This window comes from Trichosurus vulpecula, chromosome 3 (assembly GCF_011100635.1).
Source record: "Trichosurus vulpecula isolate mTriVul1 chromosome 3, mTriVul1.pri, whole genome shotgun sequence".
Lineage (NCBI taxonomy): Eukaryota > Metazoa > Chordata > Mammalia > Diprotodontia > Phalangeridae > Trichosurus > Trichosurus vulpecula.
Window position 1 is genome coordinate 379,830,833 of NC_050575.1, and position 27,836 is coordinate 379,858,668.

The window sequence follows — 27,836 nt, forward strand, 5'->3', positions numbered from 1 at the left end:
GGATAGGAGTAGAGAGGTAGAGAGACTGGAGACAGAAGACAAACCAGAATGGGGCAAGGAGGGAGAAAGAGAGAGAGAGAGAGAGAGAGAGAGAGAGAGAGAGAGAGAGAGAGAGAGAGAGAGAGAGAGAGACGGAGAAGAAAGAAAACTGGGACAGAGATGAAGAACAGTCTTAAGGTAACAGACAAATGACTGAGTCAAAGATTGAGAGGGAGTCACCTCCCCATCCCCACCCCACCCCCTCCAAGTGTATGTGGCAGAATTCAAGGTCACAGATTTAGAATTTGAAAGGACCTGATGGGTCATCGAGTCCAGCCAAACCCTCAATTTTACAGACAAGGCAACTGACGCCCAGAGAGGGTAAGTTATTTGTTCAAGATCACCCAGATTAGTGAATGGCAGAGTCCGGCACTAGACTGTGCCTCACGATGAGGTGGCCAAATCCTTGAGTTGTGTGTCAACCCCACCCTACTGTCAGGCTGGGTCCTAATAAGAATCCCTCCCCATTCCTTCATTCCTGGGAATCCAAGGTAGGGAGAGTTCCATCAAGTCCACAAACCCAGCTGGGATCATTTTTTTTTTTAAAGCACATGCCCCTAGAAGACCTCAGAAGGGTCGACTGTTTAGATAGACCTGGAGGCAGCGGGATGTCTCTGGTGCACAGCTGGTGGGTCTTGCAAACACCACCCCCTATCGAGAGGTCTCCCATAAATACCAATGCCTTGGGGAAGGAACTGGTCTTCCCCCCATTCCAGAGTCTAAAAGGCGCTGATTCCCTCCCTTTCTCTGATTTCAGGGTGTGGGAGGGGGCTGATTTTCCGCTAATCTGAGGTCAAGAAGGGCCTGACCCTGAGTGACGAGGGTGGATTAGGCCTCTGTCCCTAACCCGGGAATGGGTGGATGGGGCGGGGGGGGGGGGGGGTGCGGCGCGGTTCGAGGGCTGCCGCTGCTCTCATTACCCAGGATGGGAGGGGGTGGGGGGGAAACAGTGTAAGCTGAGGAACAGGGCTGGGGGGGCGGTGCAGCAGCAAGGGGCCGGGCCCAGCAGGGCCAGGGGAGGAGCGGGGATAAGGGGAGGGAGAACGGGGGAGGGGGAGACTGAAGGGGGAAGAGGGAGGGGCCGGCGCCGGCTTCAGCAGCAGCGACGGCGGCAGAGGAGGAGGCCCGGGCCGGGCGGGCAGATCAGAGCGGCAGGGCCGGCCGGGCCCAGCGCAGCCCAGAGCGGCGGAGCCATGTGAGTGAGGACGCCCCGGGTCCTGCCCGGACCAGGGTCTGAGGCAGAGGGTTGCGGGGCGTTGCAGAGGGTTACGGGCTGGGCCTGAGGAGGGGGAGGGGGGTCTGGTCCGGCAGGTCCGGCAGGTCCCGCCCCCGCCTCCTCCCCCGGCGCCGCAGGGGTTAACGTGGGTCTGGGTCGTGTTATCTGTCCCCCAAACCCTCCTGTCTGTCCGTCCTTCTCCCCACGTCTGCTTGTCCGACTCAGGCCCTGCCACTGGGGTCTCCAGCGCCAGGGCCTGCGATCCGCGCCATCAGCAGCCTTCAGTCCCAGTACCCGAGAAATCTGTGCAGGGAAGCCTGGGACCTGAGTCTGCAGCCTGGTTCTGGCCTCCCCCACCCCACCCTGGGCCGGCTGCCTGGGCCCCGGGCACCTCAGAATCCCTCCCCTAGGCGTTCCTGGCACCTAACGGAACTCCTCTGGCACCCCACGAAACCCAGAACCTTCGAGCCCGGTCCATCTCCCCCACCCCAACCATAAGCACAACTCCCTGCCCCGCCAGGCCGGCAGAGCAGCCGGAGTGGGGGTGGGGGACCCATTTTCGAATGCCCCAGATCTCAGGCCAGCCGGTTGTTCCCTGGGCCCGGCCTCCTCCCCCTGTCCTAGGGCTAAGGGGGTACCTGAGCCCTACAAAGGCGCTGCCTTGGTGAGAGGAAGCCTAGAGAGGAGTCTAGGGCTGGTAGCCCCCACTCTGTCTCCGAAGCCGCCCCCACCCGCTGCCGCTTGTCGAAGCAGCTGCTTCTGGGCGTGTGGGAGGCAGAGACCTGGAGATTGGGGGGAGGGAGGGAGATAGAAAGGAGTGGGGGAGGCAGAGACAGGGGGTGGGGAAGGCTGAGCCACAGGAAGCAATTTGGAAAGGGAAGAGACCGAAGAAGGAACTAAAGAAAGCAAAGACCAGAAAGGGGCTTGATGGAGAAAGACATAGAGGAGGCAGAGAAAATTGCTTCTGGAGGGGAGATAGGTGGGTTCTGGTAGAAGCAAGATGGGGAACTAGGGGAGGCAATGATGGGAAAAGTGAGGAAGGCACCCACTTTTACATCTCTCTACTCTTATTGCAGTTAGTGTTCTCTGGGAGAGGACAGTTGGAATGGGAGTAAAGAGTTTGGGATCTTAGAGACTTTTACTGATTACTTGACTCTGATTTCACTCGCCACTCAGGTTTTAAACAAACTGAGGGGGCCCAGCCCAGGAGGCCAAAGTAGAACCAGTAATCCAAGCTGGGGGTCTTTAGCAGGGGCTAAGGCTTTGGGGAAGAGTTGGTTGTTGTTCTAGAACCCCCCCATCCTGTTTTTGCCCACCCTCCTGACCCCCAGCCATAGTGTCTGCATTAGCAATAAGATATTATATGGTTGCTCTGATAGCTTTAGGAAAAGACTCCCGCTTTACTCCTTCAACGGTCTGGGAATTTATGTTTTGGTGACTGTCGGTCTGCAGGTTCCTGTGCCTTCAGTTACTTGGGTGTATGTAGTTCTTTTCAGTCTGTACTGAGAACAAAACAGATGTGGTTTAAGTTTATGGGAGAGGAGGGCTGATCAAGGACAAACTTAACTTGGAATATCTGGAATATCATCAGTCAGTACTTTCAGTCTCTCTTCCTAAGAGAATAATGCCCACTGAGCCACCTAAGTTTTTTGTATGCTTGTTTGTTTTGGTTGTTCTTAACTTCAGAAAGTTATCAGGGTTCCTTCCCTTGAACCTTGGGGATGAAGGAAGGGTCAGTACTACCAGTCTGACCCTCTGCTAGATCAGATCCAGGCCAGAACTGGAGATTAAATTGAGGAAACATTCCCTATTTGCTGGGCCCCAGCCCCACTCTGCTCCTATGGGAATCTGTCCATCTGCTCAGAATCTCTGCTCGGCATAGAATATGGGAATAGGGAGCCGGGTTATACCTCAGGTTAAGAGGTCTGGAGCTAGAGGGCTCAAAGGAACTAAAGCAGCTGTGGAGGGGGAATGCAGCCCCCAAAAGTCTTTGGGCTCAGTGAGGTAGTTATACATAGTATTTGTGCCTAATCCCTGAGGCTCCAGCACCCAACCCCAGCCCTGGGAGAGGTGGCTCTCTGGCCAGATGGAAAAGCTGACGGAAGACAGGAGGGGTCCCAGGCTGAGTCACTTCTTTGCAGGCACCCCTCCTCTTGCTGGCTGGGGGTGGGGGGGTGGGAGCTCATATAGTCCCTCAAGCCCAACCCCTAAGGAGGGGAGACAAGATCCCTCCCATACTCCCTCCCTGCCTCCTAATGGGGTGAGCTACAGGGTCCCTCCGCCTCCGCCCCCAAGTACTCAGTGAGCCTACAGACTTGAGAATGTGACCAGCTGACCCTTGGGAGGGTGGGGCCTGACCAGGATGTGCAACTGACCCGGTGCCTGGGGTGATGGCCGGAGAGGGTGGCAGTTAAAAAAAAACCGAGGCCCATATGGTGAGAGCAAAGCCACCTTCAGCCTGCCTACCTCCTCCTCCGTACTCCATCCCACCCATGCCAAAGCGTCAAAGCAACCTAAAACGACTCTGGTGCTGTTTGTTAAGGTTGAGGGTGCTACTGGTGGAAATTAGCTCTTGCGAGCCTGACTAGGTCGACTCTTTCCCAGACCTCTGGCCTCTCCCGGGTCAGCACTGATCGCTTGCATGGCACCTCCTTGGACAGGGAGGAGAAGGAAGTGAGGAGGCTCTCCGCCCCTAGGTTGGCAGACCCTCAGCCTGAGCGCCCTGCTTAAAGGGAAGGGAGGGGGTGCTGGGGAGGAGTCAGAGGCGCCAACTTGAGCTGTGCGTCACCCGAAGGGTTTGGGGCGGTTGTCATGGGGAATGAGGGGGAGGGGGCTCGGGAGGGGGGCGGGGCTCTAGGACAAAGGGGTTGGCAAGGCCCTGGAGACAGGGGAGGAGGTTTAACCCATGACGATCCAGGGGGCCCCACCCTGGGGGACTGCAGCGCTGGTCTAGGAGCCACTCTGACACCCAAGAGCTAGTCATGCTGCGCCGTCTGGCATCCCCATCCACTCTCACACCCCGTGTCTTCCTGGCCACTGTTTATATCCTGTCCCCCGCCCCTCCCAGGGAGGGGCTCCCTCCAGGCCCGCCCTGAGGCTGGGGGCTCCACGGGCTCTCGGGAGAGGGAACGGGATTGCGGGTGTGGGCGGGTGGCCTTGCCAGCCGGCTGCTCGGTCCCAGCGCAAGGGAGGGGCGGCAGGTGGCAGGGCTTTTGGCTCAGCGCGTGCGGTGGCCGCAGTGTGGGCCCCTTGCCAGCCTGGGAAGGCAAGGGAGGGAGGCCCTTTGGCTGGGGTTTCTGACACTGTCACCTCCCCAGCGCTGAGGCAGCAAGGTAGTGGGAGAGTAGTTCCGAGAGAGGTTTCTGGAGAAAGAGGCTGGGGATGAGCTGTGAAGAGGACCCAGGAGTTTGGGTTCTCTCTTCCTGCTTGTGCCCACGGCGAGACATTCTTGCCCAGACTACTCTTAGTAAGAATAGCAAACGTAAAAAAAAAAAAAAAGTTAAGTTTTCCTCACAAGGAAAGGCAGTGAGCTGAGGGTCTAGCCTCTGTGTGGAAGGTCGAGGTTCAAGTTTGCCTTTGCCACATACTGGCTGAGAGACCCTGGGCAAGTCATTTGATTTCTCAGAGCCTCCCCTCCCCTTCCCCCAGGCAACTCTATAAAATTTTAGGTTGCATAATTTTTGCCTCCGGATCTGCTTTAGAACCGGGAATTTCCCCACGGGGAGCTCCCGGCTACACCAATGAAATTATCAGTCAAGTAAAAAAAAAACAAATCAGTCTTTATAAGGTATGTTGTGCCAACCCCTATAGGTAAGTAGCATCAACTGCAATTTATAGATGAGAAAAACTGAGAAAACCCTAAGGATGGGAAAAGGCTGAGAGGTCAGGGGTACAGGACCGGGGCTGGAATCCAGGTGGTCTGGATGAAAGATTAGTGCTTTTTCCAATATGCCAGTTGGCCACCTATCCTTGGTTCCCGCCCCCCCTGCCCCCTCTGCTGGGTATAAAAATATATTCATGTGTCTATAAGGCTTTATAACAACAAAAGTAATAATAGGTAGCATTTATATAACATGTTAAGGTCATGTTGACAAACATGTGCCAGGCACTAAATGCTAGGTGCTGGAAATACAAAGGGGGGGGGGCAGTTTCTGCTTTCTAGGAGCTTACTGTTCTTATGCAAACATGCTTTTTTTCTCTTTTTTTCAAACAAGTTTTATAAAGGATAAATTTTCTATGGGATCGTCTTACAGGGAAGGCACTAAGATTAAGGAATACAGACAAAGATTTCTTAAAGAAGGTAGAATTTTATGCGTTTAATAGGAATGTATGTGTAGAGCCCATATCAGATTGCATGCCGTCTTGGGGAGGGAGGGAGAGAAAATTTAAAACTTATGGAAGTGAATGTTGAAAACTTAAAAACAAATAATAAATGGGGGGGGGAGGAAAGAAAGTAGAATTTTAGTTGGGGCTCAAAGAAAGCCAGTAGGTTAAGATGAGGAAGGAGAGTGTTCCCAAGCATAGGAGAAAATGTCCAGAGGTGAGAGTGTCAAGTTTGAGGAACAGCAAGGAGGCCAGTGTCACTGGCTCAAAGATACTTGGAGAGAAGCAAGGTGCAAGAGGACTGGAAATGTGGGAAGGGGCCAGACTATGGAGGGCTTTGGTGATTCTGGAGATGACAGGGAATCACTGGAATTAATTGAATAGGTGGAGGTGACATGGCAAAACCTTAGAAAGATCCATTTGACAGCCAATTGGAAGATGGACTAGACTGGAGAGAAACTGAGGCAGGGAGACCAATGAGCAAGCTATTGGAGCTATTGAACAAGGGGTGGCAGTGTGAGAGAGGAGAAGGGGATGTATGTGAGAGAGATTGGGAAGGTAGAAACAACAGAACTTAAGACACATCGGATATTGGGGAGGGATGAGAGTGAAGAGGTGAGGATGATGCCTGGGGTTGTGAGGGAAGTTAGGAAGAGGGAAGCATTTAGGGGAAAAGAGAATAGGTTCAGTTGGAAACATTTTGAGCTTACGATGTCTGTGAGACATCAAAGCATTTCACAGATATGTGTATATATACATATATGTGTATGGACATAATCATTTAATTCGCACAACATCCCTGGGAAATATAATTATTTTCTTCATTATGCAGGTGAGGTTAAGTGACTTGCCCAAGGTCATACAGCTAGTAAGTACCTGAAGCTGGATGTGAACTCAGGTCTTTCTGGCCCCAAGTCCGGTGCTCTATCCACTCAACCACCTAGCCTCCTACAGGTTTACAGAGGACTTTCCTTAGAAAAGTCCTCTGATGGAATCAACCCATAAGCATTAAGGGCTTAACATGCACCTGGCACTCTGCTAGGGGCTGAGGACAGAAAGACAAAAATAAATCAGTTCCTTCCCTGAAGGAGCTCAAATTCCATTAATCAACATTTATTAATTGACTCTGGTGTGCCAGGCACTGTGCTATGACTTTTGCCTTTTGCTTTTCTTTATATCTCTAGTGCTCAGCACAGTGTCTGGCATACAGTAATGGCATAATTAAATGTTTGCTGAGTGACTAACTGATGTATGCATGTAATCTATAGAAGATATATACAAAATAAATACACAGTGATTATTTGGGTGAAGGCATTTGCATCTGGGGGAATCAGCAGAGGACTCATAGCTTCTGTCACTGAAGGTGGCCTTTAAAGGAGACTAGGGAATTTAAAACACAGAGGTGAGGAAGGAGCGGGTGCCAGGCATGGGAGACAGAGAGAAAGAGAGGACGGAATGTCTTATGTGAGGAACAGGAAGAAGGTCAGTCTGACTGGACCCCAGAGTGCACGAAAGTCAGTTCACTGGAAAAGGAGGTTGGGGCCGGGGTGTGAAGCACCATAAATGCCAAATGGGGGAGTGTGGATTTGATCCTGGGTGATCTAGGGAGCCGCTGGAGTTTATTGAGTAGGGAAGTGAGGCAATCAAACCTGTGCTTTAAGAATATCATTTTGACAGCTGGGTGGAGGGTGGGTTGAGAAAGAAAGAGATTTGAGGCAGGGAGGTCAACTAAGAGGCCATTGCAACCCTCCAAGTAGAGAGTGTTGTTACCACCTCTTTACAGATTAGAAAACTGAGGCTCAGAGTTTAAGTCACTTTGGTCGCATGGCTAGAGCTTGTCAGAGGTGGTGAGGGAGGAATCACACTGTGGGGCCCCCAGATGAAACTGGAGTAAAAAAAAATTTTTTTTTTTTTGTGATACTACTAGCCTAGACTGTGTGAGAGGCAGAGTTGGGACAACAGCTCCAGAGAGGAGACACTTTTCATTCCTTCTCTGAGAGAGACACCCGTGGTTCCCCTTTTTGGGGGGGACCAGGAGTAAAATCTTTTTTAAAGAAAAAGAATATAATGAGTTTAGAAGGGAAAGAGTGCCACTGCTTTGCCTGGATTGTGATTTAGAGTCAGTCAACAAACATTTATTCAGCACCTACTATGTGCTCATCTTCCTGAGTTCAAATCTGGCTTTTTAGACACTTACTAGGTGTGTGCCCCTGGGCAAGTCACTTCACCCTGTTTGCCTCAGTTTCCTTCTCTGTAAAGTGAGCTGGAGAAGGAAATGGGAAACCACTTTGTCAAGAAAAACCTAAATGGGGTCATGAAGAATCCCACAGAACTGAAAAGGCTGAACCACAACAGAATGAGCTAAGCTCTTGGGACACAAAAGGAGGCAGAAGACCTCTTGCCCTCCAGGAGCTTACAATCTGATGGGGGAGACTATATGCAAACCAATTTATTCAAAGCAAGCTATATACAGGTTAAATAGGAAATAATTTACCCAAGGCAAACTACATACAGGTTAAATAGGAAATAATTAACAGAAGGAAGGCACTAGAATTAGGAGGGATTAGAAAAGGCTTCCTGTACAAGATGGAATTTTAGTTGGGACTTAAAGGCAGCCGGGGAAGCCTGGCCACTTTAACTTGTGGGTCTCAAGGCTTTCTATGGACTCCGGGGCTCATCCACCCGTTCTTTTGCTTTTTAGTCCATACCACCCTGGTATGGTAGAAAGAACGATGTACTTGGGAGTCAGGAAGTCTGGGTCAGAAGTCCTGGGCCTGCCCCTGACTAGCTGTGTCATTTCTCTGGGTCTCAGTTTTCTCTTCTGTCAAATGAAGCCAATACTGCCCTAACTGCCCATCCCAGAGAACAAGGGATTGTCCTGGACATCAAATGAAATACGAGGCTCGAAGCCTTGTTGGTGCTGTATAAATATGAGAGGTCACTGCTATTTTACTATCATTGCCTTTCCTCTGAGAGGTCGTAGGGTATCAGGCAGGGGTGTCAATCTCAGATAGAAGCAGGGGCAGCTAGGTGGTGAAGTGAGTAGAGCACCGGAGTCAGGAGGACCTGAATTCAAATCCAGCCTCAGACACTTGACACACTTACTAGCTGTGTAACCTTGGGCAAGTCACTTAACCCCAATTACCCTGCCTTTCCCCCTCAAAAAACAAATCTCAGATAGAAGCAGATTCCGGCAACCCTACGCTGCCTTAGTCTTAAAGGTGCTATTATCTGTTTTATTGTCTTTTTAGTGATTTTGTTAACTATTTCCCAGTTGCATTTTAATCTGGTTCCCTGTGCGTGGTATTGGGAAGTGATAATGAATAGGGAGCCTGTCTCTGAGCCAGCCTGACACAGGTTCAAAACCAGCCTCTGACACATACATGAAGGCTGGGTGACTGAATAAATCACTCTCTGTGCCCCCCAGCAACTTTCTGTGACTCTAGGTTGCAGACTCTGTGGGCTGGAAAGAAGGGGTCTCATCTACTAGATTGGTAGAAGGGAATGGAACAGATATTTACTAAGCGTTTACTATGAGCCGGGCACTGTGCTAACTGTGTTCGATCCTCACAACAACCCTGGAAGGAAGGTGCTATCGTCAGCCCCACTTTACAGTGGAGAATGCTGAAATTTGAGGAAATTTGAAGACCGAAGTTAGATGACTTGCCCGGGGTCACTGAGCTAGGAAGTGTCTGAGGCCAAAATTCAACTCAGGTCTTCCTGACTCTAGGGTGTCACCAGTTTTCTCATCTGAGAATGACCAATACCAATGAAATCACAGGTCTAGTCCTTATCTCCAGCCCACCTCCCTTCTTCTCAGTCTCCCATTCCTCCAGCTTGGCCCTTCACCACCCCCAGCCAATCTCAGACTCAGGTGCTTAACTTGGCTTTGGGTCTGAAGGATAGCTTGGATGGAAATGGTGCCTGGGGTTGAAGATCCTGCCCATGGAATGAGATTCAGGTCGATTAATGGCAACAAGAGGCCTGGGTTCGAGTCCTAGTTTTGTCCCTGACTAGTTATGAGACATTGGACAGATCACTTTATAGCTCTGATTCTCTGCAAATATGAACTAGGGTATTTAAATTACAGTGGTATATCAGAGATGGGTAAGTGAAGTCCAGAGAGGCTAAGAGATTTCATTTTATCTGGTTTTTATTGTGGTTGTTCATCTGTTTTATACTGATAGTAAGTAACAGATTGGCAGGGGTGGGGAACCTGGGGCCTTAAGGCCACTTGTGGCCCTCTAGGTCCATAAGTGCAGTCCTTGGATTCAGTCAAAGGCCTGCACTTGAAGACCTAGAGGGCCACAAGTGGCCTCAAGGCCCAGGGTTCCTGACCCCTGGATTACAGTATTCCAGACTGTCTCTAAAGTCACTGCCAAATCTAACAGTCTATGGCTGCTAGCTTATGGCATGGTGCACAGTCCATGGAATCAGGAAGAGGTGAGTTCAAATCTGGCCTCAGATGTTTCCTGGCTGTGTGACCCTGGGCAAGTCACTTAACTTCAGTCTGCCTCAGTTTCCTCAAATGTAAAATGGGGATAATAGTACCTAACTGGAAAGGATGTTGTGAGGCTAAGGTTAGCACAGTGTCTGGAAGGTAGTAGGAACTATATGTAAATGTTTATTCCTTTCCCCTTCTCTGTGAGACTAGAGGTCATATATCCCAGTTCCCAGACTTACTAGCTATGTGAACATAGTCAAGGGCAAAGACTTTTGCCAGAATTGGAAGGAACCTTGTGAGCTCCTTGAGATCAAAGACTGCCCTTTGCCTTCCTTTTATATCTCTTACGTAGTGCATAGCTCAGTGCCTGGCACATAGCAGGCACTTTGGTCAATCAATAAATATTTATTAAGCACCTACTATGTGCCGCCTCCCTGAGTAAGAATATTCTACGTATCATATCTGACACATGACCGTCCAACTTCTTCTTGTAGCTCCTTAGTGAGGAAGTTACCGGCTCTCTCCAGATGCATTAGTTAATCCCACTGTTGAAATTATTTTGAAGTTTCCTTTACCACTTCAACTTTTAGCCACTGTTCCTAATTTTGCCCCCTGGGGCCAAGCAGCATAGGCCTAATCCCTCTTTCTATTTGCTTGTTTTCGAAGTATATGAAGACAGCTATCATGGCATGTCCCCTATAAGCCTTTCCAGTCATTCGGCCCTTCTGGCTGTCAAGAACTTCCTCTTTATGAGGGGAATAATACCAATTAAACCCATCTCACCTAGTTCCAGCGTTCTGAGGAAAGAACTCTGTACACTCGAAAATGCTATACACACACACATACACGCGCACGAGCACACACACACTAGCTGTTGACACCTCTGCCAGTGTCTCCAGGGTCCTGTCTCACCTTAGTCCCATAGTTCTACTAGCCCGGCCCGGCCCACCCCAAGGAGACCACATAGTAGAGGTTTTTTTACCTTAGCTGCCCTTTCCTGAGCTTAGGGTTTACTTGGGCAAATAGCTGCGGCCTTTCTATATACTCCCACCCCAATCACATCTCTCCACCGCATCTGCTTCTATGGGTCTGGCCTTAGCTTTCAGTCCCTGGTGCCTCAGTTTCTCCTGTACAGGAGGCATAGGAAATGTCGGCTTCTTGAGATCGCTTCAGAAAGTGCCTCCTCCGATGAATAAGAGGAAGCTGGCCCGGGAAGGGGCTCAAGAAATATACCAGGAGTATTAAAGCCCCTATCCTCCCTAATCTCCAAGGCAAGGTCCCTTCCCCCATCCCAGACTTCTCTTTATCATAGAAAGCTAGGGCTGAAAGGAACCTTAGAAATCATCTTATCCAACCCTCTCATTTTACAGATAAAAAAAGACCTAGGCCTAGCTAGGGAAGGGAAGTGACAGGCTCAAAGTCACCCAGCTGGTTAGTGTCAGAGTTAGGAACAGAACCCAGAAATTCTGACTTCCTATGCACTCTTCTTTCCACACCACTATGGCTGTTCATTTTAACCTGATTTCCCCTGGATAACAAAGAGAGAAGGGGAAGGGGCAGAGGAGTGAACCTCTCCTGGAGATGTCCCTGGTGGGAGGGAAGCAGACAGAAAAGGGAGTTTGACCCAAAGCATCTTCCAGCCTAACTCCCCCAGAAGAAGAAACAGTCTGGGGAGGGTCGCAACCCCATGGGAAAGACTCAGTTTCAGATCCCACCTCTGAAGCTTTCTACGGATAACTTTGGCCAATTCATTTAATCTCCCCTGGCCTCCCATTTCCTTGCCTATTTGGAACCATCTGGGAGTGGTCCCATCCCAGGCTTGGGGGTGGAGGTGGGGGATTCCCAGCCAGGCTGAAAATGCCTCCTTCAGGTCTGGAGGCTTTGAGCCTTCACTGCCTACACGTAACAGCTTATTACAAATAAGGAACAAGATATAGACATATCTTGTCAGAGTTGAAAGGCATTGTAGAGATCATCTAGTGACCAATCCCTTCAATTGACAGATGAGGAAACAAGTTCAGCCAGTCAGGTTAATAGTTTAGGAACGACTTTCTAGTATCAGATATATATGCAATTTTTTCCCTGAATTTGTTAATTCATTGGTGCAAAGAGTGGCCTGTGAGAAAACTCCCTTGACCAATTCACATCATCCAACTCTCAGCAAGTTTGTCTTAAGAGAATTGCCATCTGAGAGGTTAACCTAAGGTCAGACAGCCTGTATATGGTCTGAGGTGGAACTGGAATCCAGGTGTTCCTGCCTCTGTGGCCAGATGGCTATCCGCTGTGGCAGGATGCCCCATGTGCAGCATAGAAAGGCAGAGTAAAATGTATCCCCTTTAGAGTCCGAGGTTTCTTGCGTAGTAGGTAGCTGCCAATCCTGCATACCCCTCATCTGGGCCCTGATCCCCTGGGGAAGATCTTGGGGGCAGGGATGAATGTGTGTCGGCTCCCTTTTCTTACATTAGCAGGCTCACCCAGTCTAACGACACCCAGAAGGGGGCGGAGGGAAGTTTAGGAGGACCACCCTCACCCTGGGTCAGTATTGAAGACTGGGGTCCTCGAGCCCACCCCAGTCCCGCCCAGTGCCCCTCCGCCTGCCTGCCGAAGGGACTCTGAGTCAGGCACTAAACAGCAGGAACTGGGCGGGGGGACCGGGCCAGGGCCGAGGGGAGGAGCTGGAGAGTGAGCCTGAGCCCCAGCTGCTGCGGGAGCCCGAGCAGAGCCCAGCCTGTCGGGACCGGGGCACCGGGGCTCATTAGGCCCGAGCAGGTCAGCTTCACGGGCCGACCAAGGTCCGGTGCAGCGGTGCTGGCCCCCCATCCACCATGAACTCAAGAAAGAGAGGTAACCTCCCCGCCTCCCCCCCCCCACCCCCGTCTCCTGGGCAGGACTGGCAGGGATGCGGGGTGGTGGTCAGCTTTAGGTTTCTAGGGCTGGAAGACCTGGGTAGACAGACTAGGGATATAGAGAGGGCAGTAGTCTAGCCGAGACTCGGTTTCCCTTCCTGGAACTCAGGAAGACCGGCAGGGGCAGGGCTTTTCCCGTCATAACCCCCAGAGCCCGAGACCCGTCCTTCCAACGTTTCTCCCCTTCCCCACCCCCCACCCCCCACCCCCGGCCTCCCATCCGGGAATCCCCTGCTGTGCTCTGAGCTTTAAAACCCGGGACTCCTCCGGACTGACCTGGGGGATCGGGCATAGCCCAGAAGGAGGGGAACAGAGATAGCTGATGAGCGTCTTGCTCCTCTTGGGTGGCCACATTTATTTATCGATCCTACTGGCAACTTCCGAGCTGCTCCAGTCTCCCCAGTATCCAAACGTCCAGGCTCTGCTTTGGGGGCGGGAGAGGGGGTTTGGGGGAAGGCGCAGAATGACAGATTGTGTAGGTGCCTATGTGCTACCCGTGGATCGGGATCAGGGAGAGGTCAGGCTGGTTTCGGGGAAGCAGGTTCAACGCCTCCTGAGGCTGGCTACCTCCTACCTCCTGTCCTGCCCTTGTGTTCTGTCTTCTGCCCCATCCTGGTCCAGACTCGTGGCTGTCAACATCATCGTTATTACTACTAATAATAATTAATAGCTTACATTTCTATAGCCCATTAAGGTCTGAGGGACTCTGACCCTAAGGGCCTCTCCTTCCTTCCCCCACCTCTAGTGGGGAGGGACCGAGAAGCTCCGCCTGTCTGCCCCCCCCCACCCCTGCCCAGCCCGCAGGGGCCTTAAGTGAAAGGTTATCCCTCAGGCCCCGGCACCCACGGTACCGGACCCTTCACTTTTCCCTCCCCTTCCAAGCTTTGGGATCTTAGGGAAGGGGAAATCGTTTAAGTGAGGGGAGGGGGGCTGGAAATGGAGAGCTGAGCAGGCCAGAAGGGGCAGCCCCGCCCACTCATGTCTCTGGGGTAAACACTCGCTTCCTTCCATTCTTCAGAATCTGTTCCCTTCCCTTTCCTGCCCCCTCCCAGGGCCAGGCTTGATGTGTGTGTGTGTGTATATGTATTGGGGTTGGGGGGGGGCAGTAGTTTAGGGAGGGAATATCCCAGAGATAATGGAGGGAGGGCCGGCTCCAGAGCTGAGTCAGTCCCAGGTCCCGCCAGCTGTGATTCTGCCATGCACTTTTGCCAAGGTTTTTCTCTATCTCCTCCTTTCCACTACCTTGACCCCCAAATCTTCACCGGCCATCCTTCCTAATCCCTTCCCCCTCCTGGGTTTCATTGGAGTTGGGCCAGGGCCCCTTGGGGGCAGAGAAGGCTCTGCCTCAGGCTTTGGAGGCTGAGGGTGGAAGCTATGAGGGGATAGGATTGTTATTTGGGAAGCTGGAAGGGCTGCAGGAAGGGGAGCTCGTAACTGCCAAGCAGAGTCCCCACTCCACCTGCCTTGGAGGCCCTGTGATTACTTCTGCCCTGAGCTTCTCTCATTACCTCATGTTTGGACGGAACATCCCTGCTGAGAGATGGTGTCTCACAGAGGCTGTCTTCTCTCCCTTTTCCTATCCCCAGGGACTGCCCCGTTTGGAACAGTTAGCCCCAGGGCAGTGAGCAAGAAAGTCGCCCTAGGATTGGGATTTAGGAGTCCAGCAGAGAACCTCTCCCTCCTCCTCTCCTCATCTTCCCTGATCGGATTACATCTGTAATCCTACAGTGAAGGGGGAGGGGGTAGAAAGCTGTTGTCACAGAGACAGGAAGACTGGATAGAAGGGGGGCAGGACCCCCTTCTCACTCTATCCTTTAAAGCTCAGCCAACTGGAACAAGTTGTGACAGTCAAGGGTTGGGAGTCTGGACCCCTGGGTTCACTTCTAGACCCCTCTGCTCCATTTCTTTCGAGTCTCTGCCCTGACCCCAGCTTCAGGGAAGAGCTGGAGGAAATTCTGGGATTCCCACTCCTGAGAGGGCGTCCTTGCTGAACTCAAGGCTTGGCCCTTTGCTCTCTAAGGGTTGGGGAATTCTTCCACCTACTCCTCCCTTTACTTCCTTCCTCTTCCCATCAGGGAGCCCCTCTCGGACTCATTCGATGATGTCGCTGTCTGTTCGGCCCCAACGTCGAATTCTCAGTGCCAGGATCAATAGGAGCCAGTCCTTCGCAGGTGTCCTGAGTGGCCAGGACCGGGGGGGCAGGTACTGAGGGGAAGACTGAGGGTGGGGAAGGTCTAGAGTGGGCAGCTGCTAAGGATGGGATATGTGGAGAGGGGATGTAATGGGCAGAAGATGTAGCATGCCTGTGGATTTGTGGGTTAGGACTCTTCCTGTCTTCATTCTGAACCGCTGCCTCCTCTTTTCAGGAGCCTAGCAGCCTTCAGCCCCCCTGTGGCCCCCCGAAAAACACCTGCCATTGTTCGAGTCTCCAGGATGTTCTCCATGGCACACCCACCTCCAAAGGTGCCTCAGCCAGAACGGCTGGACCAGGTGTATGAAGCCCTGAAGAGGGGCCTAACGTAAGGATACTCTTACTTCCTTCCTGAGCCAGTCCCCAAATGACCTATGGGACCCTCTCACATCATAATCCTGGGGGAACCTCCTCATAGGAACCCCCTCATCTGCGATAATTTTAGGTCCAACCCCCTACTAGTCCCCAAATCCCTTTTCCCACACATATTCTCTTTTTTATAGTATTTTATTTTTTCCCAATTACATGTAAAGATAATTTTTAACATTCATTTTTTATAAGATTTTGAATTCCAAATTTTTCTCCCTCCTTCCTCCCCCTCAGACAGTAAGCAGTTGATATAGGTTATACCACACATATACTCTTATAGCAAGAGTCCTACCTACCCCCCTCTCTTCCCCAGCCATGACCTGGAAACCACACACCCCCAGCCCAGTCGCCCCCCAAGACTGAAGGCCAAATACAGACAGGCCAAGCTATGTCTTGGTTTCCTCCTTGAGGGTTATGTCTGAATCTGCCTGGGAAGAACTGGTGAGACCACCATCCTAAACATTTTCACATTCCTCCCCAGGGCCTACCTGGAGGTGCATCAGTTAGAACAGGAGAAACTCCAAGTTCAAATCAGAGAATCCAAGAGAAACTCTAGGCTGGTGAGTGATTTGGGACCCTTCCTTTCCTTTAAACCACTTGTATGAGTTGGGAAGAGACCCAGGCCCTTTGGGGGGAGATGGAGGAGAAAAAACAATCTCTCTGTATTGGAATGTGGTTGGGCTGATTCCTGGTTACTGTCCCTTGGGAGGGGTCTCCACCTGCCATTGCCCAAGATAGCTCAGGAGAGGCCACTCATGTGATCCATAATGCACCTAGGACACTTTTGGACTCTTTCCTGATTGCAGAAATTTGAACTACTGGTAATAGCCTTCTAAACGGTCTCTCTGCATCCAGACTCTTTCCTCTCCTCTCCTATCTTCCACCTTTCTGCCAAAACAATCTTCCCAAAACACCGGAGTGACCCTGAACTTCCTCCAGTGGCTTCCTATTGCCATAGCGAATACAGAACTCTCAATCTAGCTTCAAGGCCCTCCCCAATCGAGTTCCAATCAGGTCGGGTTTTATTTCACATTACTCCAATTCACACCCTCTGCATTCCAGCCAAGCGGAACTACCAGCTCTCCCCCAGATTCAGCATTCCACATCCGTGCATTCATACGGACAGGCCTTCTCCCATGCCTGGAAGACACAGGCTCCTTCTCCTCATCCCTTGTCATAACTTTTATGTTCCTTCGGAGCCTTACTCAGGCACTGCTACCAACTTCTCTGTGAACCAACCTTTCTCCTCCCCCAGTTATTAATATTCTTTCCTTCCCTAAACAACCATTGACATATTAACCTCTACACACATTGTATTCCCCTAATTTTGTGCATGCTCCTGGAGGACTGGGGTTGTGTTAATTTTTCGTTTCATCTCCTCAGCATCCTAGCACTGTGCTCTGAACATCATCATTCAGTCATATCCTACTCATCATAACCCCATTGGGGGTATTCTTGGCAAAGATGCTTGGAGGGGTTCACCATTTCCTTCTCCAGCTCATTTTACAGATGAGGAAACTGAGGCAAACAGGATTAAGTGACTTGCCCCAGGTCACACAACTAGTGTCTGAGGCCAGATTTGAGCTTTCCTGACTCCAGGCCCAGCCCTCTATCCACTGCCTAATCAAAGTTGATGGAATTTAATTGGATTCCTCCAGGACTTATTCCCTCACCTAATTCACTTGGTTCCCCCCTCCACTTCTTCACTGAGGTACCCAAAAGTTCTTCTACTATTGCTATAGATTAAAGGAAAGGATTTAATCAAGGGAAACCGAAAGGTCCAAAGTACCCAAAGTTGTAAGAGAGAGTTTGGAATTGTGGAAAGGGTCTTGGACTCAGATTCAGGAGACCTGGATTCTGGGCTTGGCTTTGCCACTAGGTGGAAATTCTTGGAAGATGCTTCTTTCTGGTCCTGTTTGCTCCTCTGTAAGATGAGGGACCAGGACTCATGGGCTCTCAGGTCCCTCACAGTGCTGATGTAGTTTGAATCCAAGTATTGGCTTTGCAAGCCCATCCCAAGCCACCAGTGTTATTCTTGTGCCACAGAGCAGATCAAACTTGTGCTCTTAGCAGAGTTCCACCTTCTAGCCTCGGGAGTCTCTCTTCAATTTCAGTGCCTTTTTTCCATCTTGGTCTATCCCTGGCTTTCTTCTTGGCTCTCTCTCAATCCCATTCCTTCCTAGGGCACTTCTTGACTCAGGAAGTAACCAGGTGTTCCTAGGGCATACCATTCCCCATCTCCCCAACCCCACCCCTGTGCCCATCGATCACGGGTCTTATAAAGTGGTAAAAGGGGCCTCTCTGGCGTTAATAAAACAGAAGAGAATGCTCATTTAAATGAAGAACTCAATTCACAAAGGATCATTTCACAACATCCTCCAATCCTCCAAACCCTTCTCAATCTTGAATATGGGTTAGGGAATAAAGAATGACAGGGCAAGAACAAACTTAGCCAGCAGTGTTCAGGTAAATGTTTATCAACTGGCTGGAGGACTTGTGGGAGGGAGTGGGAATATAAGCAGACACACTTTAAATTTAATCTTCATTATTAAGATTTTGTCCATCACTTCCTCAAGTCCAGACACTCAACAAAACAATATATCATACCCTGATGTGTAGCATGCCCCTATTTCTGAGGAGTAAATGCTCACACTGAACATTTAACAGCAAGTTCTAGCTAGGGGGTTGGAGCTGGCTCCAGCACATCCCCACCCCTTCCCTTTGCCCTTCCTCTTCTCACAGCCATTTCCAGGGAGGGGAACTGGTGAGCGTCCTTCACACATCCAGCTAAGTCCAATAGGTTTCTATCCCCCTCCTCCATTCCCTTTCATCATTTGTCTCCTCACTTTATCCATACAACAATAGGGTGATTCATTATCAGTGCCCTGCTATCCAGGAGCCCCATCTCTTATGCTTCTCATCTTGTCTTAATTTTTTTTCCCCATACAGGGCTTTCTCTACGAGTTGGACAAGGTAAGTGAATCTGAGACAGAAGTTGGGTGCTGACCAAGATGGTAAGTAAGTTAGGATGTGAGAGGTCAGAGGGTTGGAGAGAGGGAGCGGGAGGAAGCAGCCCCCTTCTCCCCTCCCCCACACCCCAACCAGCCCTTTTCTCATCAAAGCTTTCTTTATTCCCTCAGCAAGTGAAATCTATTGAGCGTTTCCTCCGGCGCCTGGAGTTCCATGTCAGCAAGGTAAAAGTGGTGGTAGAGGGACATAGAACCATGATGGAGATCAGTAGGGGGAAGCAAGGGAAAAATTGAGATATTAAGATGCTAGGGCTGGTGCTTTTCTCCAGGGTGGAAGGGGCAGCCTTTGGAGGTTCTCAAGATTACAGAACCAATGATGATGAGGTTGCTCAGTTCTCTGGAGCTGATGCTTGGATGCTTCTGATTCATCTCCACCCTCCTCTGATCCCTTCTTGGTCCTCTCCTCCAGATTGATGAGCTGTACGATGGATACTGCATCCAGCGACGGTTACGGGATGGAGCACATAACATGGTTCGGGCTTATACATCGGGGACTCCTGGGAGTCGTGAGGCCAGGGACAGCCTGGCTGAGGCTACTCGTGGGCACAGAGAATACACTGAGGTGAGGTTGATTGGCATCTCAAGAACTAAGGAGAGGAGTGGGGTGAAGCTCCTACATAAGACTTTTAGGGAGGCTTGGGAGGGGATGATGCTTCCTGATCCTCTCTCCTTTCCTGTCCCCAGAGCATGTGTTTACTGGAAAGTGAACTTGAAGGACAATTAGGTGAATTCCACCTCAAAATGAAAGGTGTGTATAAATGGCGGGGAAGGTTACATCCTAGCTTAGGGAAAAGATGGGACACAGGGAGCCCCAAAAGAGGGAGGGAAACTTGAAAGCTCTCAGACTCTCTCTCTCATTCTCTTTTCAGGGCTAGCTGGTTTTGCCCGGCTGTGTGTTGGAGACCAGTATGAGGTACAGTGGAAACAGTGAATGGGGAGGAAGGTATTGGGGAGGAAGTTGTTTTGACCTGAAGATCACCTCTTGTCTCACAGGGGGAGTGACTCACAGGTTGCCATCCTTGTCTCTGGTAGTCACTATCGTTTCTCTGTCAGGTGGTGGGTTGAGGGTGGAGCTGCTCATTGTCCCTCTCCCTCAGATCTATATGAAATATGGGCGTCAGCGCTGGAAGCTACGCGGACGAATCGAGAGCAGTGGGAAACAGGTTTGGGACAGCGAGGACATGGTCTTCCTGCCACTGCTCACAGAATTCCTCTCCATCAAGGTGATTACAGTTCCCTTCTCCCTGGGGCCCCAGCCCTCTCCATCCCCAACCACAATCCTTCTGGGTAGACACAAGTTCTCCTCAATGGCTCTCCCCACTGCTACTGGCTCAACCTCCCCCTGGCCTACCCCACAGGTCACAGAACTAAAGAGCTTGGCGAACCACGTAGTTGTGGGCAGTGTCTCTTGTGAGACCAAAGATCTGTTTGCTGCTCTCCCTCAAGTTGTGGCTGTGGATATTAATGACCTGGGCACCATCAAGCTCAGCCTTGAGGTCACTTGGAGGTTAGTGCCTGGGAGGGGGTGCCATATGACAAAGGAAGAGAAGTGGCCTGTTGTCAGATGGGGGAGAGGACAATCGTTCTTGTCTCTAACAACACCCTGACTCTCTCTCCAGCCCCTTTGACAAGGATGACCAACCTTCGGCAGCTTCCACAGTCACCAAGACCTCTACTGTCAGCAAACGCTTTTCTACCTACAGTCAGAGTCCTCCAGATACCCCTTCACTTCGGGAACAGGCTTTCTATGTGAGTGTTCCTTAACCTCCCCTCCTGATTAGGCCCTCCATTAGGCCCCACCAACTCCCTCCCAAATATCCCCCAAGGAGCGGCCCATTGTGCAGGATCGCTCAGCCCCTCAGACCAGGCTGTCCACGTAACTGTCTTTGGTGGGGGTATCACCTCAAGACCCCAAGCGTCTTGCCCTCTTTTCTCCTTTGACCCAACCCTAGTCAATAGTCTGAAGGAATGGTGTGACACTCCATGGATGAACTGGGGCTCTGATTTGGTCATGTCTCATCTCTTCCTTACATGCTTCTCTTCCCTGCTTCTCCCTGCCAGAACATGCTCCGTCGTCAGGAAGAGCTAGAGAATGGAACAGCTTGGTCCCTGTCCTCAGAGTCTTCAGATGACTCCTCTAGCCCCCAGCTCTCAGGGGCTGCCCGCCTCACCCCACCCTCTCGGCCCCTCGTGCAACAACCTGAGGCTCCTCCAATCCATATTGCCTTCTCTCGGCCAGAGATTCCTCATCCCTCAGGGGAGGCCCTGGAGGAGGAGGGGGCCAAACCCCCAGTCTTGGCCAATGGGCACATCCCCTACAGCCGAACTCTGAGCCATATCAGCGAAGCGAGTGTGGATGCCGCATTGGCCGAGGCTACCAATGAATCTGTGGCCTCAGAGAGCCGTGCCCAGGGCCTCATCTCCTCTGTACATCCAGACTCTACTGACGCTACCCCACTCCCTGCCCCAGAGGCACATCCAGGCCCCTTAAACTCGAGCCCCGCCCTCTCTTGTTTAGACCCCACCACTCTGCATGAAAGCCTTACCCCCTCACCCTCAGAACCAGTCACTTTAAATCTGACCACCTTTCCCTCACATCCAAGACCATCTGAGTCTGATTTTCCCCATCTAGACCTCATCCCCTCCTACCCAGATCCCGTCTCCCCTTGCCCAGACTCCATCCCCTCCCATCCAGAGCCTGACCCCTTGCACTCTGACCATGGCTCTGTCCATCCAGACTCTTCCCCCTCACACTCAGACCTTGCCTCTGTGTTACCAGTCACCAGCCCCGAACCCATAAACCCCATTTCTCCTTCCCCAGCCCCAACCCTGTTGCACTCAGACCCTGCACCCCCACACTCGGATTCACCTTACCCCCATTCACACCCTGCCTCATCATACACAGATCCCACACCCACACAGTTACCCCTCACAGACCATGCCCCCAGTCCCCCCATGGTGCCCCAGGTTCCAGTCCAAGGGGCAGCTGGTATTCCCCTAATGGAGGCCAAAGTTCCTCCCCAGAAGGAGCTGCTGGATCAGGGAGCAGGGCCAAGGGACACAGGGCTGGAGGAAGCCCTGGGGGCCTTGAGCTCTGCCCTGGATGACTATCGGGGCCAGTTTCCAGAACTTCAAGGACTGGAGCAGGAGGTGACTCGGCTTGAGAGTCTACTGATGGTGAGGGAGAATGGACATGGAGAAGAGAGGGAGGGGGAAAAGGAGGAGGGAATGATCCCTCACCTTCTTCTCTACCCTGTCTGCAGCAGAGACAAGGCATGTCCCGAAGCCGGGCATCCAGCCTCAGCCTCACTGTGGAGCACGCACTGGAGAGTTTTAGCTTCCTCAATGATGATGAAGATGAGGATGATGGGCCTGAGGACAGGTGAAGGGGCTGGGGTACAGGTGAGGGAGGGACCATTGAGAAAGAGTAAAAGTGGAGGGGGAGCTGAGGGGAGGACAGTTAGGAGTTACTGGGAAGGGGACCTGTAGCTAACCTTCATCTCCAGCTCTCCCCCATCCCTCCCCCTGCCACCATGTCTCCATCTGCCCCAGTTGCCCCCTTCCAGGGGCTCTCAGTGTCATTCTCCACCCCCCACCTTCAAGAGTCTTCAGAACACCCTCTCCCAGCACCCCAATCTGTCTACCTCTAGTTCTGCCTCTCTCCCTCAGTCTCATTTTGGACCTGCTCTCTGGACATGCCCCCCCATCATCTCACTCACCCATGACTGGAAACTGGCCTCGTCATCATCTCTCCCCTTCGGCCCTCACACCCTCTGCCCAGCATAGGCGGAGACTTTGGTCCCTTGATGACTTCCCTCGGAGGAACTTTCGTACCATCCGCCTCACTGACCAAGCTTTGTCCCTCCTCCCCTCACCATTGCTCCGGCCCAAGGCCTCAGCACCTCTGTCCTCCCGCCAGAGCCCCTATCCCTTCCTTTGGTGCTCTGTCCAGTCACTTCATCGATGGCCTTCCCACCTCCAACCTGGAGACCTCTCTTCCCAGTACTCAAAATGCCAGCACCAGGCTTCTCCATTTCCTCTCTGCCCTCCCTGAGACCCATCCCACCCTGCTCAAATACACTCCCATCACTCCAAGTCACACTGGCCCCTGCCCAAAGGCCCCCACATCCAGGAAGTCCAATTATCGGAGCCATGTATGTGTGTGTGAAGTCATTCTCCAGCTGTCCATCTATCTGTTGTTCTCCCCTATCCATCCATCCTGTCTGTATCTAAAAGGGGGGGGGGGCTGAGGATGGGTATGCATCTCAATAAATGTACACTGGGGACAATGATGGTGATACTCTGCCTCTGATGGTCTGGACAGCAGGTGCTCACTACTCAGGTCTCTCCTGCAGGACGTTGAGCAGCCCAGGGCCTGGGTCTGAGGCTGGGGTTAGCGGTGTGTCTGAGGATGCCCTGGACTCCTCTACGCCCGGCCCCCTCAGCACTGGCTGCCCTGCCCTGGACACAGCCCTGGTCTTGCACCTTCAGCACTGTGGCCACCTCTTGCTGGTGAGGCCAGCAGCCCTCCCCCCAATACATTAACCCATTACTGGCCCCAAGAGTCTAGCATGCTAGAACCTTTAGTCCCCATTGCCCTGTTGCACGCTTGTAACCTCCCATGAACACACCTGCCCTTTGCATGCTGGGAGTTGCAATCTTTGGGTTCCACACCGTATTTCTAGGCCCCATGTGCTACCCACCATCCCCAACCCTGGACAGGGGCTGAGTAGAACCCCTCCTACTCCCTGCGTCTGAGGTGACCCTGGCTGGTCTCTGCTCTTTAGAAACTAGGCACCTTTGGGCCCCTACGATGCCAGGAAGCATCAGCATTGGAGCGGCTGCTTCGGGAGGCCCTGGTGCTGGAGGTGGTGTGCCAACTTTGTGGGGGGCAAGTGGGCAAGGCCACCTCTGCTCAGGAAGGTAAAGGCACCCATTCCCTTCTACCCTGGAGCAAAACTTGGAAATCTGCCTCCATCCTCTTTCTCCAGAATTCTGCCTTTCTTCCCTCTCCTCCCCTCCCCCAGAGACCTGCCCCCACCCTCCACCCAGTCTGACAAGCCCTCCACTGACCCACCCGCCGCTGCCCCTCATCGACCCCCCTCATCCCACTGACTGCTTCCCTCCAAACCCCCCGCCCCCCAGTGCTGCAGTTCTCTGTTCCCCGGCCGGGCTTCCTGCCTTTCTGGAACCTGTGCACTGAGGGAGGCGATCTCTTGGTTTGTCCTGTGGAGCGCATCCTCTTCACCTTCTGCAGCCAGTATGGAGCTCGCCTCTCGCTGCGCCAGCCAGGCCTGGCTGAGGCTGGTGAGTGAGAATCCCTGTCTCCCCCAAGTCCTGGCCAAGCCCTCTCACAACCAACTCATAAATATTTACTTAACATGTACTGTGTTCAAGGTGAAAAATAAACTGCAACCCACAAAAATGCATGGCATACTGCCTGACCTCAAAGAGTGCAGGTGGAGACAGCATAGCATGTCAGGTGAAAAGATTTGGAACTGGAAGGAACAAAAGAGGCCACCTTTTCCAGCTTCCTCGTTTTATTAGAGGATCACACTCAGACCTCGAGAGGCCTTGTGACTTGCCAAGTTCACCCAGGTAGTGGGTAACAGATCTGGGACTCAAGCCCAAGTCTCCTGACTACAAATCCCAGAGTTCTTGCTCTGTTACTGGGCATCTTACACATTCGGAAGCGGGGTAGAGACAGTAAGCACTATCAGAGTTCAGAGAAGGGATCAAGCACTCCAGGATAGGTCTAGTCAGGAAAGATTTCCTGGAGGAGATGGACTCTGCGACATGGAGCAGGCAGATGAGGCACACTTTCACCTGGGCACTCCTACAGGCTGGAGAGGCACATCCCTCATGAGTATACCCCCCACTCATATCTCCTTTCCCAGTGTGTGTTAAGCTCCTAGAGGATGCCATGGGACAGAGGCTGCCCAGGAGGCCTCGATCAGGCCCTGGGGAACAGCTTACAATCTTCCAGTTCTGGAGCCACATTGAGGCCTTGAATAGTCCCTCCATGGAGGCTTATGTCACCGAGACGGCTGAAGAGGGTGAGTGGTCGTTCCTTGGGCCCACAGAGAGAGAGAGAGAGAGAGCGCACACGCATACACACACACTTATGTCCCTGTTGTATCACTGGAATGATTGGTGGCTGTGCCCATACTGGAGGCTTCCTCTCTTCCCTTCACAGTTGTGATGGGGTGGGGGCAGGGAACAGATCATTTTGTCAACATCATTCTAGTCTACCTCTCCCTTCCTTCCCTGCCCTTCCCACCTTTCAGTGTTGCTCGTGAAGAACTTGAATTCAGATGACCAAGCCGTGGTGCTCCGGGCACTGAGACTGGCCCCTGAGGGGCGGCTCCACCGGGATGGGCTCCGAGCCCTTAGCTCCCTTCTCATCCACGGTAACAGCAAAGTGATGGCTGCTGTCACCACCCAGCTTCGAAGTTTAGCCCTGGGCTCGGACTTCCGGAAGAAGGTCAGGGACAGACCAAAGGGCCTGGGCTTAACACAGTGGGCACAGTGGCTCAATCTGCCCTTTCTCCCTTTACCCCAGGCCCTGCTTTGTTTTTTGGAACAACTCGAGGATGAGGATATACAGACACGGGTGGCAGGGTGCGTGGCTCTGGGCTGTCTGAAGGTAACGTCCCTCCAGACTTCCTGTTCCGCCCCTCCAAAGTCCCCACACTGTACTGACCACTCTACTCCTCTGTGACCATTCCACTGCCCCCTTTCTAGGTTTTCCCTCCCTGACCCCTTGTCCTTTCCCCATTGCTTTGATCTCATTTTGGAACACTTACTCACCACTGACCTTCTCTGTCCTCAGAGCTTCCACCTACCTGGGTCCTATTCCCATGAATGTTTCAGCTTTTTTCACTGTTCATGCTTTGTCCTTTCTCCAACCAGGCTCCAGAGGGCATTGAACCACTGGTGTATCTGTGCCAAACAGACAAGGAGGCTGTGAGGGAAGCTGCCCGGCAGAGCCTCCTGCAGTGCGGTGAGTGTGTTATGGTTCTGAGTTCTTCTTCATAACCAGGTCCAGGAGGCAAAGATGGGTGGAAGGGAGGTGGTTACATAAAGCACGTGGGAAGGAAAGGCAAACCTGGAAGGGGAAGAACTGCTGGGCAAGAGGTCACTGCCTGAGCCTGACCCACTGTGCCCCTTTCTAGGGGAGGATGGGCAGTCGGCTCACCGACGGCTGGAAGAGTCTCTGGAAGCTCTGCCCCGGATCTTTGGGCCAGGAAGCATGGCCAGCACTGCATTCTGAGCTCCCTATCTGCTCTCTGTCCCGGGAACACAGGGGATTTGGGAGTCACTGCCTCTTCCCTTGAGCCCTATCCCTACTACCACCTTTCAGGGCTGGCCCTGCCCTGGAAGCCCCTAACCTGACGGGCCCAACTGACATGGCAGGGGTAGGCTGGGTGTCAGGACCCAGGTTCCAGGGTTCCCTCCCATCCTACAGATTCCTATAAATAGAAATCTCTTTAATATATTCTTCTGCTACCCCCAGCAGAGACCACCACCTGCAGTCAAGTGCCTCCCCAGCCTCCATCAGGCTTCCCTCACCGCACTGGTGTCTGGGATCTCCTTCTAAGCCCCGGTCACCCTGCCTCTCCCTTTCATGTCTGATTTTGTATTTTAGTTAGAGTTTTGCAGAAAATAAAGGGCAAAATCTCTTTCCTACGCTGAGCAGCCTTGTCGCCATCATTGCGGAGTACCCTGTCCCACCCATCCTCCAACTCTAAACTCATCAAGGGAGACAGGAGACGTGGAGAATCTGTGTCTCTTCCTTCAGCCATACCGCTGTCACTATTTCACTGGGAACCCAGGCATGCATTTCTGCCTATGCACCAAAAGTGTTAATACAGGCAGAAGGGTGTGTACCCGATAAAAGCTCACAGTGACATTTACAAAGCATTACACACACACACACACCCTCTAAGGTTGGTATTGCATCCACATTTTGCAAATGGGAAAACTGAGGCTCAGAGACTAATTTGCCACAGATCACACAGCTAGTAATTGTCAGAGGAGGAACTTGAACCCAGATCATGGGAGCCAGCAAAGATCATCTTATCCAATCTTGTCTGACCAGGACTCCTTTGACTCCACATCCAGGGCTGCTTCCTCTAGAACTTGATGCCTCCAGAAGTATAATGTACTAACAAGTAGTCATGAAATAATTGTATAAACAAGCATGGAGATCTGAGCTTTCCTAGCCGAGCAGCTAGTGGGAAGGGTGGTCATAAACTAGGGATCTTTAATTTTGTTTGCAATTTGTCTCTGAACTTGTTTGGAGACCAGGCCTGAGCCTCCAGATCTCTTAGTGTGGCCAGTACCAGGAGCTCAGGACCCTGGACAACGCTGGATCCCAGGAGGCTGGAGGACTCTTGAGAGGATTTGTGGAGGCAGGGGTGGGAGGGAAGAGGCAAGGTAGAAACCGAAGTCTTGAAAAGGAAAAAGAAAAAACCAAGCTGAAGTGGGTCTGGGTGCTGAAGCAGGTGAGAGCAGATTCAACTGGTTTGAAGAGCTGGATCTCCTCCAGAGGGCGCCAAAGTCTGCATCTGAGCTAGGCAGAGATGAGAAGGGAGACCTTAGTGCCAGGGAAGGGCCTGGCAGCGGTGGAGGGGGGAGTGGGGAGATCAGGTGAGAAGGGCCTGAGCCTGAGAGTCTCATTAGGATTTCCCTTTTCACTAAGAGAAGGAGCTGTGCAAATGAGGGGACTGATAGGGAGAGCGGGGGCAGCCAAAGATCAGGACTATGGGGAGATGGATATAAGAGAAATCTGTAGAGTGGAAACAAACTATTTCAAGTCATAGGACCTGGGTTTGAATCCTGCCTTTGGTAGTTACTCTACTGCTGATGTCTGTTCCAGCTTTAGTTTCCATCACTAGAGGCCCAAAGGACGGAGGGAGTCAGAGACACAGGCGGAAGGGAAACCGTAGAGATCCAAAGGCCAGGGATGGTGGCCCACCAATATGACTCCCCCCATCCCAAGAGCAGAAGGCCCCAAGGCTACTAGGGAGAAGCAGACAGGCCCAGTGTGATCTTCTGTACCAATTAGTTTTGAAGTCGGGCTCTAGGCAGGGGCAAGATAGGGAGAATCAAGCTCAAGAAAGATTTTTTTGAATAAAAAATGATAAACAACTTAAAGCTCGATTCTCATAGGGGCAGGGAGGAATGAAGCTGTTCCTTTTCAGTTCCTATGGAGAACCTTGAGCTATGGTGTTACTGAAGTTCCACCTAAGTGGCAGCCCAGGTACTGATTTTTCTAGAGCTGCTAGCTGCAGGTCCTGTGGAAGCCCTGGCAGGG

At 52.0% G+C, this 27,836-nt stretch overlaps 1 protein-coding gene across 5 annotated transcripts; it reads left to right on the top strand.

Annotated features, from left to right (window-relative positions):
- The first annotated feature begins 133 nt into the window (after window positions 1-133).
- Window positions 134-26,206, top strand: RIPOR1 (RHO family interacting cell polarization regulator 1). Of its 5 annotated transcripts, none has more exons than XM_036749965.1 (22): window positions 134-177; window positions 15,004-15,130; window positions 15,295-15,447; window positions 15,970-16,048; window positions 18,438-18,461; window positions 18,629-18,682; window positions 18,927-19,079; window positions 19,202-19,265; window positions 19,387-19,430; window positions 19,615-19,740; window positions 19,876-20,024; window positions 20,137-20,266; window positions 20,579-21,694; window positions 21,781-21,899; window positions 22,873-23,029; window positions 23,305-23,440; window positions 23,663-23,824; window positions 24,415-24,573; window positions 24,805-25,001; window positions 25,080-25,163; window positions 25,430-25,520; window positions 25,693-26,206. In XM_036749965.1, the coding sequence occupies exons 2-22, from the start codon at window positions 15,027-15,029 to the stop codon at window positions 25,788-25,790; spliced, it is 3,399 nt and encodes a 1,132-aa protein (XP_036605860.1). In that variant the 5' UTR covers window positions 134-177; window positions 15,004-15,026; the 3' UTR covers window positions 25,791-26,206. The 5 variants fall into 5 exon arrangements, with proteins under 5 accessions (XP_036605860.1, XP_036605861.1, XP_036605859.1 ...); XM_036749966.1 differs by lacking the exon at window positions 134-177 and adding an exon at window positions 313-360; XM_036749964.1 differs by lacking the exon at window positions 134-177 and adding an exon at window positions 1,098-1,234.
- The last annotated feature ends 1,630 nt before the right edge of the window (window positions 26,207-27,836 follow it).